The 12,502-nt window shown below is 43.3% G+C and overlaps 1 protein-coding gene across 13 annotated transcripts in view; it reads right to left on the reverse strand.

Moving 5' to 3' along the window:
* The window catches only part of KCNT1 (potassium sodium-activated channel subfamily T member 1), a 197,830-nt gene that overhangs the window by 38,765 nt on the left and 146,563 nt on the right, over positions 1 to 12,502 (reverse strand). For all 13 annotated transcript variants that reach the window (XM_028715153.2, XM_028715150.2, XM_028715152.2 and 10 more), the window contains exons 14-17: positions 11,471 to 11,534; positions 10,258 to 10,366; positions 5,096 to 5,204; positions 1,035 to 1,184 (exon numbers count right to left, since the gene is read on the reverse strand). In XM_028715153.2, coding sequence (XP_028570986.2) covers positions 1,035 to 1,184; positions 5,096 to 5,204; positions 10,258 to 10,366; positions 11,471 to 11,534 — 432 coding nt within the window. The remainder of the gene's footprint in view (positions 1 to 1,034; positions 1,185 to 5,095; positions 5,205 to 10,257; positions 10,367 to 11,470; positions 11,535 to 12,502) is intronic.

Below are 12,502 nucleotides of genomic sequence, written 5' to 3' on the forward strand. Positions count from 1 at the left end.
GGGGACTCACCCCGCCACCCTTGGGCACAGTGGCGTGAGCCGCCACCATCGTTCCACCGCAGCCGCGTGCGGAGGATCCCTCCACCGCCGCCGCCGCTGCAAACAGAGTATCCTGCCGCCGCCACCCATCCAGTTAACCCAGCACCAGGTGCCGGTTAGTCTTCCTTCGCCTCTGCCTATAACCCCCACAATAACCCTGTGAAGTAGGTTAGGTGGAGAGTGAGAGTGTGACTGGCTCAAGATCATCCAGTGAGATTCATGGCCGACTGGGAACTTGAACCCTGGTCTCCCAAATCCTAGTCCAACACTCTAACCACTACATGACTTTTAAAGCAGCTTTGTAGACATTCCTTGGCTGAAGAACTGCATTGCAACATTTGGAGGAGTGTGCATATGGAAAGAAAGTTGAGTTTCAGCTCTTGTGTTGTTTTGGAAAGTACAAATTAGGTAGGGCTGCATTTAAATGTGAGCTGAATAGATTTTCTCCCAGACCCCTACCTAGGTGAGAGACAGGGATGCCACAGGGTTAAATGCCATACCTAAACATATTTAGTGTGGGCATTTTCTGATTTTGTAATTTTACATGCTTTCAAGTGATATTTTTTTTAAAAACTACTTAATGTACTTTAACGGCATGCCAGCAGCCCTGTGCTCAGTGCAGTTTTGAAAGGCTCAGCCCACCATCTTGATTCAAAACAGAGTCCAGTTGTATCCAAACACACATGAAAGCTTGCTCCTTGATCTCAAGAACCATCATGCCAAAATTGCTCACGGTATCTTGAGAGGTGTCCAAATGCATAGCAATAAATAAACAATATCCCCAAATATATAATAGATGACCTTTTGTATTAATACTTAGTTCCTCACTTTGGAAATGGCTTTGTTCCTATGGAATCACAGAACTTCAAAGCTGGAAGGGACCTCCAAGGGTCATCTAGTCCAACCCCATGCAATTCAGCAATCCCAGCTAAATCCTGAACAGTGGAGTGTAAAATAAACCATATAACATCACATTGTCAGGCTTTGCCTCTCACTTTTTGTGGGCATGGAAGGATGCGTAGGTGAAACTCTTCCCTTCGTACTCCATGAAGAACTTGCTGTCGCCCATCCGGATGTGGTAGACCTCATTGCCAGAGCAGCGACCATACATCCTCTGCCACTGCTCTGGTGACTCCTGACCCTCTCTGGAAACAGATCAGAGGAGGAGAAGAAGAAAAACACCTCTTAGGATGGATGGAGTTGGATCCAGAATCCATAGCATGCTCAACATGCTTTATCTGTTTAGAGAAAATAATTTGCTTTGCCAAATGAGTAACGGAACGAATTGGGCAAGTGCAGATGAATGGCAAAACAAATGAGACCTTGAACAAAAATGAATGGGGGATAATGCAAGAATAGGGGGCTGTTTTTGGTCTGAGGGCCTTCCAGGAAACTTCCAGGGGCCGGAAGCAAAAAACAGGCAGACCAATGAATGCAAACTTTACCTTTGTCTAGTAGGCTAGTTTCTACACACACACACAGCTCTCTCAACCTTCCAACCAGGCAAACAAGAGGCGCAATCAGAGTTCAAGGAACATTCTAGCCAGGCAGAAAATACTCAGGGGAGGTGTGAGGCAGAGAAGTGAGAGGTATGGCCCAGGGAGAGTCCTAGAGACCAGACAGAGAGGTCTTGGCCTGAGGTATCTCCAACCCTGATGTAACAAAATGATCAAGTTCTTTTATATCTTTATGGCTTCCAGGATAGGCACCAATGCAGAGAATAAACTTCCTGGAAATTGTGCTGAAAGCCAAGCCAAATGAGAAGCGATGAAGACAATTGGTACAGCCACACTTGGCTAAAGACTGGTGGTATACTAGCTGGTGCTATCATTAGGCCAACCAGGCAGGCACAGACCTCTAAGTGCACAGAACTGACCTTTGAAGGGTGCAGTTTTGTACAGATTAGTTTTTGCTTTATCTGTGCTGTGAACTTTACAGCAATACAGTGGTGCCCCGCAAGACGAATGCCTCGCAAGACGAAAAACTCACTAGACGAAAGGGTTTTCCGTTTTTTGAGTCATTCCGCAAGACAAATTTCCCTATGGGCTTGCTTTGCAAGACGAAACGTCTTGCGAGTTCTTGCGAGTTTGTTTCCTTTTTCTTAAAGCCGCTAAGCCGTTAATAGCCTCTAAGCCGCTAATAGCCGTGCTTCACAAGACGAAAAAACCGCAAGACGAAGAGACTTGCGGAACGGATTAATTTCGTCTTGCGAGGCACCACTGTAGCTCGAGGGCTTCCAATGTCAATGCTGCCACAAGGAGTATTTCTCTTCACACCACAACAAAAAATCCTGGGTGTGTGTCTATTTCCTGTTTCTCAGAAGTAAGTCCTAGTCAATCCATCTCAGTGGCTGCTCCCAGACTTTGGAACTCCCTTCTTAGAGAAGCAAGACTGGCTCCTTTTCCTTCCACCTGCGGGTGAAGACGGTTTTATTCCTGCAGGGTATTGGGAACTGGCTGCTTTTAAGGAAAGGCTTTTAAGAGTGCTGTGCTGTTTTTATCTGTATTTTAATGGGTTTGTTTTTATATCCATTTAACTTTGCTATATTTTAAATCCTTTTTAAGCATCAGCTTTTATATATGTTGTTAGCTTTCTGCGTTTTATTCATGTTTGCTTTAATTTTTGTGAGCCGCCTTGAGTCCTGGTTCTGGGAGAAAGGCGGGATATAAATAATAATAATAATAATAATAATAATAATAATAATAATAATAATATAATAATAATAATAATAATAATAATAATAATAATAATAATAATAATAATAATAATGTTTCCATTGTTCTAAGCATCCTTCTCACACTTCCAGTGTCCGTGGCAAGTGGGGAACGCAGTTTCTCAAAGCTCAGACATATAAAAAACTTGCATGCATCCAACAATGTAGCAAAAGAGACTGGTTGCCTTGGCAACTATATCAATTAAACATGCCCAAACATTGGCACTTGACCTGAAAGAATCGGTGACAAAATTTGTGAAGGAAAAATGCATGCAAGGTGAGATTTTTTGATGTGCGTGAAAATGAAACTTTTAAGATGCGTAAATTTTTACATCACAATTCACAAGATTATCCAAAATTATTTGTGCCCTGAAGTGTTTTCTTTTGTGTTTGAGAAAGATAAGATTGTTGTATTACTTGTAATTTAAAATAAATTTAGTGGTTTCAAATTTTGTGCTTTTCATTTTTTTCACCAAGACATTTTTGTCTGTTTTTCACAATTGAAGTTAGCAACTTTTTTGCTGGGGTGAGGATGCAAGTAGTTAGCCTTGCCTAGGGCACAAAATAGCCTGGCCCTGGCCCTGGATGTATATCCCTCTGTGCCATCCTGTAACAATTTGCTTTAGTTCTTCCTACCCTCAAAGCCTAGGCAGCCGAAACTCCAGAACAGGGAAAGTAACTCAAGATGTCATCATTCATAATCAGCAACAAGATCAGACCCTAAACATATTTTATTGAAGCTTGCAATGCATGCTTGGGAGAAATTGGCCCAGAGAGTCTATGAATCACACATCCTTCCGTTGAACGTGCAGGATGCGTTTCTCTCTCTCAATGCCAGCAAGCTTTAGGCTGATGGTGTGTCCTTCAGCAAATACTCTTTCCATTCCCAGCTATCACGCTCCCAGCTAAGACACTGCATCTTTCCACCTTTCCCTTTATAAAAGAGCTTGGTGGAACAATTCAGCATGGCATCATATCAATAAGAACAGGCATCCCCAACCTTTGGCCCTCCAGATGTTTTGGACTACAGTTCCCATCATCCCTGACCACTGGTCCTGTTAGCTAGGGATCGTGGGAGTTGTAGGCCAAAACATCTGGAGGGCAACAGGTTGGGGATACCTGAATAAGAAGCTTCATTCCCACTTGAAAATATAATGCCCCAGTTTCAAGGAAGGGGTGTAGTTTAGGGACAAATTATACGCTTCACATGCAGAAAAGTCCCTGGTTTGAGCCACAGCATCTTCTGGTAGGGCTGGGAATGTCTCCTGGTTGAAACCCTGGAGAGCTGAAGCATGTCAGTGAAGAGGAAACTGATCTGGATAGATCAATGGGTCTTACTTGGCATAAGGCAGTCTCCTGGGTGAACTAGTCCTTTATTCAGCACCATGAGAACTGGAATCACACTTTGTTTTTAGAGGAAGGGCCATAGCCCAGTGGCAGAGCGGAAAGTCCCAGGTTTGATCTACAGAATCTCTAGGTAGGTCTGGACATTTCCCTTCCTGAGACCCTGGACAGCTGCTGCCAGTCAGTGTAGACATCAGTGAGATAGGTGGACCAATGATCTGACTCAATATAAGGCAGCTTCCTGTGTTCCTAAATGTTTTGGTTTGACCCCCAACATTTCTGGGTTGTATCATGCCTTCATATTATATCATATGTGTTAGCACATGTATAGAATCATATATTTTTATGCATATTTAGATCAGGGCTAGCTAAGTTGTGGCTCAGAGACTGTATCTGACTCTCATCCAACAATTTGTTGGTGGTGAAGAATTGTCTATTTTATTAAAAAACAACAACAGTGAGTTGACCTCCTTGTGGGAAGTGTTGGCGCTAATCTCCACTGTCATGATGGTTTGGGTGGAGATGTTCCAACCTTTCTGCTCCAACCCTGCCTATCAGACTTATTGGACACACCCACTTTCACTTTGACACACCCTCTGCTATCATGGGGCACTCAGGAGGCTAGATAACAGTAAATGTGAAAAAAGTTAGCCATCTTTTTGATCTCAAGAGTGTGGGTCATTTGAAATCTATCCGCTAAGGAGGGAAATGGTTTAATACACATCTATTTGCAGCATTTGCTTTCAGGGCACAGAATGCAGATAATAATAATAATAATAATAATAATAATAATAATAATAATAATAATAATTTACTATTTATACCCCGCCCATCTGGCTGAGTTTCCCCAGCCACTCTGTGCGGCTCCCAATCAAATGTTAAAAACAATACAGCATTAAAAACAGATTCAAACCACTTCCTCCCTACCAGCCTTCCCTTGGTGAGAGTGCCCATCTATCTTCACCCTGCCTGACTCTTGCTGGTCATTCAATTACTTACTGTCCTCTAGACGTATGGACAAGGAGGGTTATGAGCGTTGAGGTAGCTGGGCAGACACAGTTCAGAGCCAGCATGGCGTACTTACATTCCTCTTCACACACCACGTGATCTGAAATTAAGAGAGGCCTTCCCATTATTCCCAAAGCACAAGGATTTGAGGCACCAAACACAGTATGTTTCCCCTTCCTTCCCACGCAAGGGCCTCTCACCCGCCAAAGCCCCTGTTCTTTGCACTGCTGCATTTACAAGAAACCAATGGAAATACTTGTTTTAAAACTCTTCAGACAGTTTACAAATCTTCAACAAAACAGCAGATTCCCTGTTGTGCTATTGATTTTCAATGTCTGGCTAAAGCTATACAGTACAATCAATTTGCTGGGGTGTGTTTTTTGGGGGGGGAGGGGTCCACAGCATCTATATCCTTGAAATAATTTAGCAAAATGATTGCACTGAACTGTATATCCTTCATCCCTGAGGGTGAGTAACAGGTGCATTACATGCCCATGGATCCAAAAGGCTTCATAAACCATGATCAAGTGAGACTATGAGCAAAACAGGAATCTCCATTCACAAGAAGACCTGGAGCCTTTAATGTTGAGGTGGAGAATCTGTAACCCTCCAGATGTTGTTGGACTCCATGTATCATCATATTCCTCTATTGTTGTTGTTGTTGTTGTTGTTGTTGTTGTTGTCGTCGTCATCATCAGCACTATTATCATCACTACTATCATTATCATAAACACCACCACCCCCTCCTTCATTTAGATTTCCTGTCCGCCCTTCACCTTAAAGTATCAGGGTGGGTTACAACAACAGCAATAAAAAAAGTCTCTGGGTAGGGAACAGCTATGGGGCTGCCACAGAGAATGCCCTCATTTGAGTTGCCACCCCACTGAACTTCTGAAGGAGGTGGAGCAACGAAAAGGGCCCCTTCTTCTGATCTTAAGACTCCAGAAGTTATGTAAGAGGTGGTTTTTCAGATATTTGGAGCCTTTGTCATTTAGGATCTTAAATATCAGAGTGAACACTATGATTGATTTAGTTAACAAAATATATATGTGCCACTTGGTTGCAATAGAACTTCAAAGTGGAAACCAGTGCAGGTGTTTTAGAAAAGAGGTCTGTGATCTCTGGATGGAACACCAATCAGTAATCTGGCCACCAAGTTTTGGACCAGTCAAAAATTCCAAATCTTCTTCAAGGGCAGGCCCACACAGAGCACATGGCAACAATCCAGCCTGGAGGTTACCAGAGCATGAAGTACAGTGGCCAAGCCATCTCTGTCTAACAGCGGCTGAAGCGGTGGCTGGTAGCCAATGACAAACTTTCAGGCTGCTGGTTCCTCATTGGTTCTCCCCCCCCCCCCCCGCCCATATTTATCCCTCTCTTTCTTTGGCTTATATCAATGCAGAATAACTGGCTATTTCTTCTGAATGCAATTCTCCCTTGCCATTTCCAAGGTACAGGAATGGGTCACAGCATGGGATTCAGCCTGTCAGCAACACCCTCCACATGGAACCTAGAATCTAGTTTTTGATGCCCTAGTTCCTTTTCAGATGTTGATTACACACAGCCGAGAAAGTACATTATCTTTCTATTCCAGCCCACCCATGTTTCCAAATGATAGAAAGCAAACAAACAATCCCACCCAGAGAACAAGTGGAAAAGAGGATGAAATAAAGGGTGTGAGAGAGTGGGCGGGGGGGTGTGTGTGTGTTGTGGGGTGCTAAGAATTGGAAGCTAGCAAAGCAGGATGAATACCAGGGAGGAGATAAGAGACAAAAAGGTAGAAGGAAGAACTAGTCTGGCATAGCAAAAGCCTGATCCAACCTGGTGCCCTCCAGATGTTTTGGACTACAGTACCCATCACACTTGACCAATGGCCATGCCGGCTGAGACTGATGGGAAATGTAGTTCAGAATGTCTGGAGGGAAGCAGGTTGGAGAAGACTTGAAGTTCATTTTAAAGCTAAAGAATAATCAGAAGGGAGAGTATGACGAACCCAGAAGTCACCCATCAATAGTTAGCACCTGAGCGGCAGACAGCAAGAGAATGGACAAATAATATGTAAATTTAATTTTCTTTCCATTTTGTTTTTCAATCTTGCATTAAGTTCTCCACATTCTATTTCAGTTTTTGATTTTTTTCCATAGTCTTATATTTATGGCATTGAATGAATTGTCAAGATTGTCAGCTATCTGTGAGATAGTCTTCTAGAATAGAATAGAATTTATTATTTATACCCGGCCCATCTGGCTGGGCTTCCCCAGCCACTCTGGGTGGCTTCCAACAAAGTATTAAAATACAGTAGTCTGTTAAACATTAAAAGCTTCCCTAAACAGGACTGCCTTCAGATGTCTTCTAAAAATCTGGTAGTTGTTCTTCTCTTTGACATCTGGTGGGAGGGCGTTCCACAGGGTGGGTGCCACTACCAAGAAGGCCCTCTGCCTGGTTCCCTGTAATTTGGCTTCTCGCCTTGAGGGAACCGCCAGAAGGCCCTCAGCGCTGGACCTCAGTGTCCAGGCAGAACGATGGGGGTGGAGACGCTCCTTCAGCATAAATAAGCATGAGTAGCTGGAGCACTTCTGTTTACATAGTTGATATACAGGGGCCATGCCTTGTCAAAAAGACCATGTTTAGTTTGCCCTTTAGCAACTCTTCTGTATTACGTTAGATGCTTGAAGGAGTCAGATCCCAACTCTTCCCTTGCCATCTCATCAGAGGTAAGGGGCAGTAGTGAACAGCATTGCAGCATTAAGGTAAAGGTAAAGGACCCCTGGACGGTTAAATCCAGTTAAAGGCGACTATGGAGTGTGGCACTCATCTCACTTCAGACCGAGGGAGCTGGCGCTTGTCCACAGACAGCTTTCCGGGTCATGGGGTCAGCATGACTATACTGTTTCTGGTGCAATGGGAAACCATGACAATGGCCAGAACACATGGAAACGGCATTTGCCTTCCCACCGCAGTGGTTCCTATTTATCTACTCATGTTGGTATGCTTTTGAACTGCTAGGTTGCCAGGAGCTGGGACAGAGCAATGGGAGCTCACCACTGTCGCATGTATTTGAACCACCAACCTTCAAATTGGCAAGCCCAAGAGGCTCAGTGGTTTAGACCACAGCACCACCGAAGTCCCACATATTTACCTTTTGCAGCATTATTTATAAGGGCTGGATGTATATTGGCATCTATTGACATAAGGGTCTTCTCCCCTCATGCGACTGACATAAGCATGTAACTCAACAGGTTTCATTGGAATCAATCCATGCTATCTTTCTACAAAATTAAGAAAACATTCTAAATAACTGAAACAATATTATATTCACACTTAGTTCTATTGTTTTCTATCTGTTTTGGATATAGTTCTTAAATAACCTTTTTCTATGCTCCTTTTCTATGGTTTTTTTTGAAACTAGGTGGGTGTTTTTTTGTAATTGAGATTGTATGTGAAATATTTTATGTGATGGATTAAGTCTTTGGGTATTTTGTAAAGAGGTAAGGATCCTTCTCCTCACTCTTTTGTTTTTATGTTTAGTTTAAAACTAATAAATGTAGTTTTTAAAATTAAAAATATTCTCATGCAAATTTGGTGTATTATAAGGTCCGTATAGTTAAAGCCATGATTTTCCCAGTAGTGATGTATGGAAGTGAGAGCTGGACCATAAAGAAGGCTGATCGCCGAAGAATTGATGCTTCTGAATTATGGTGCTGGAGGAGACTCTTGAAAGTCCCATGGACTGCAAGAAGATCAAACGCATCCATTCTGAAAGAAATCAGCCCTGAGTGCTCACTGGAAGGACAGATCCTGAAGCTGAGGCTCCAATACTTTGGCCACCTCATGAGAAGAGAAGACTCCCTGGAAAAGACCCTGATGTTGGGAAAGATGGAGGGCACAAGGAGAAGTGGACGACAGAGGACGAGATGGTTGGACAGTGTTCTCGAAGCTACCAGCATGAGTTTGACCAAACTGCGGGAGGCAGTGGAAGACAGGAGAGCCTGGCATGCTCTGGTCCATGGGGTCATGAAGAGTCGGACACGACTAAACGACTAAGCAACAACAAAGTCATATAAGGACAGAGAAGAACATGACGGTCAATCTAGTCCAGCATCCTGTTCTCGCAGCCCTATGCCTCACTCAGAAACTTGGAAGCAGGACCTAAACACAACTCTCCTCCTTTGGTTTCCAGCAACTGGTATTCAGAAGCATTACTTTTTCTGACCCAGAAGGCAGAGCATAGCCATCATGACTAGTACTCATTGATAACCTTGTCTTCCACAAAGGCATCTAATCCTCTTTTAAAGCTATCCAAGTTGGTGGCCATCACTGCCTCCCGTGGGAGCTCCATAGTTGTCTGTTGTCTCTCCCAAATCTTATATAATAATAATAATAATAATAATAATAATAATAATAATAATAATAATAATAATTTATTATTTATACCCCGCCCATCTGGCTGAGTTTCCCCAGCCACTCTGGGTGGCTCCCAATCAAGTGTTAAAAACAGTACAGCATTAAATATTAAAAACTTCCCTGAAAAGGGCTGCCTTCAGATGTCTTTTAAAGATAGGATAGCTGCTTATTTCCTTCACATCTGAAGGGAGGGCATTCCACAGGGTGGGCGCCACTACCGAGAAGGCCCTCTGCCTGGTTCCCTGTAACCTCACTTCTCGCAATGAGGAAACTGCCAGAAGGCCCTCGGCGCTGGACCTCAGTGTCCGGGCTGAATGATGGGGGTGGAGACGCTCCTTCAGGTATACTGGGCCGAGGCCGTTTAGGGCTTTAAAGGTCAGCACCAACACTTTGAATTGTGCTCGGAAACGTACTGGGAGCCAATGCAGATCTCTCAGGAGCGGTGTTATGTGGTCCCGGTGGCCACTCCCAGTCACCAGTCTAGCTGCCGCATCCTGGATTAGTTGCAGTTTCCGGGTCACCTTGAAAGGTAGCCCCAAATAGAGCGCATTGCAGTAGTCCAAGCAGGACTTCCATCATTCACCTTCATTCCCTGAGTTCTAGTCTTACAAGAGACAGACAAAAACTTTTCTCTACCCAGCTACTCCATGCCATGCATTAGTTTATGAACTTCTATCATGTCACTTCTCATGTGCTTTATCTCTAAAGTAAAATGAAACAAGAAGAAACAGGACAGTGGGGAACCCTACCAGCAAATTTTACATGGAACTTATTCTCTGGCTTCAGAATCTGAACATAGAGAGGACAATTTGGAGCAAAGTCCTTCACCGCCCAGGCCCTCAGGATAGTTTGATGATCCTACAGAAAGAGAGAAAAACAATAATCAGAAGCCTTCCTTGCATTTATTTTCTGCATTGGACAAATTGTGTTGTGTGAGTTTCACTTCTAAAACTGCAGGGTACACGTATGCTTGAATAGCGCAAGAATTACAAAGCTTTGGAATGTGGCTTTTCCTACTGAATGCGAAATTTCAAAGCTGAAATCCAAAATGTGAACCTCAGCATTTGAAACTGGAGAGTTGTACAGCACAATACTATACATGTCTACTCAGAAGTCAGCCCCACTGAGTTAATTGAGGCTTACTCCCAAATAAGCAGGTGAAGGATTGTAGATGTCTTGGCCAGAAAAACACACCTAGTTCCCTTGGCTGTTTGACTTTGGCAAGCATCCCAGATGAAATCTCATCCAGAGCTGTCAGTGTCACATGCTATACACCAAGTGCAATCAAACCCCAAATAACACCACACAAATACAATTTAAAAAACAAAACAAAAAGGGAAAATAAAAAACAAACCACTTTGCCTATTGACAACTGCAATTCCTAGCTTAAAAGAAGTGCTTTGTTTAAAAGTTCTTCCACATTTTTTGATCATTCTCCTCTGAAAAGAAATTGTAAGAAATTATCAAGGAGTGACAGGTGGGTGTTGCTTTGACAGCTCATTGCCTGCAGGTGAAGCACAGCCATCAGGAGTGGACCCTCCACTCACCTAGGCTCTGTCCTGCTGGGTTCTGCTTTGTCTATTCTACGGGTCAACTATGGCAACTGGATGTGATCCATGGGTCCCTGATGTTATCATAAGGATAACAGATGATAGACAGGTAGACGGCCCCACTCACATGTCAAAGTATGCCCCCAGGGGTTGGGTTGAGGAGTCAAATTTCTGGCCCAAGGGACCAAAATAGTTCCCCACCCCCGGTGTAGAGAATAGTTCCGTTTTAGGGAGGCTATTGGGAAAGACTATTCCCAATCTCAAAATCGTCAGGTGAGAATTGCAAGAGCAAATGCTCTTCAACTCTCCTTTGTTTGTCCAGGTATACAAAGCCCATTTTCCCCAACAGAAACTGCTTCATCAGGAAGAGTGTTAAGCCTTGAAACAGCCAAGCTGATTGTCCAGGACTTACAGCAGCTGTGCGGTCCACCTCATTTCGGCTGCTCAGAATGAAACAAGCTTCCCCATTGTCCATCCTGAAAGCACAAAAGATTCTGTCAATCAGACCCAACAGGAGGTCAAATTCCAGATAAAAGCAGGAGGGCAGAGTCTGTGTCTCAAAGTCCTTTATCCGCAAAGCCTTTGGCTTAACCTTTTAATCCCCATCCCGATAGCAACAAAATCCAAATATTTGGGTAACTTCCTTTGATCACTTTTGTTGACCTTAAATCTCCCCACATCCTTCTGTTCTCTCCCCACATCCCCACACCAATTTGGAATGTCTACATGCGTGTACAAAACGCCGGATGCAACCCACCAAATTCAATAGGACGTATTTCAGGATTACACAGTCTATTAAGTGCTATGTACATTGATGGCAACGTGCAAATAATGGGTTGCATCCCATGTTAGAGTAGATTCATTGGAACTGATGGGCATGACCAGTGCTTTTTTCCTAAAAAAATATGTTTAGGGGTACTCTCATTTTGACTCAAAAAAAAAAAAAAAAGACCATTTTATAGTTCAAATCAGGAAAAATAAATACAGTAAATGGACAAAAGTACAAAGATTCATGAAATGTTTAGGGGTATGCATACCCCTGTGTACCCCCCAGAAAAAAGCACTGGGCATGACTAACTGTGACTCATTAATTTAAATGGGTGTACTCCAAGTAGACCTTAGTTGGATACAACTGTGTGTGTGTGTGTGTGTGTGTGTGTTTGTGTGTGTGTGTCTCTCTCACACACATCTTTACCCAGGTAGCAACAGTTGAATCCAATTAAATTTTACTCAGAATATGCACGTTTATAAATTTCAATGGGTTTACTCAGAGTAGGACTAGCACAGGATATAGCTGTGGGTGCAATTCTTCCTTTGCTGACCCCTTCCCTCCAGATCCCTCACCTTTCCTGAGTTGTTCCCTGGGCTGAACTCTTAAGTCTGTAAGTTTACTGGGGCAGAAACCTGCCTACTTTCACATGGATGGCATTAAGTTAAGAACAAC

This window comes from Podarcis muralis, chromosome Z (assembly GCF_964188315.1).
Source record: "Podarcis muralis chromosome Z, rPodMur119.hap1.1, whole genome shotgun sequence".
NCBI lineage: Eukaryota > Metazoa > Chordata > Lepidosauria > Squamata > Lacertidae > Podarcis > Podarcis muralis.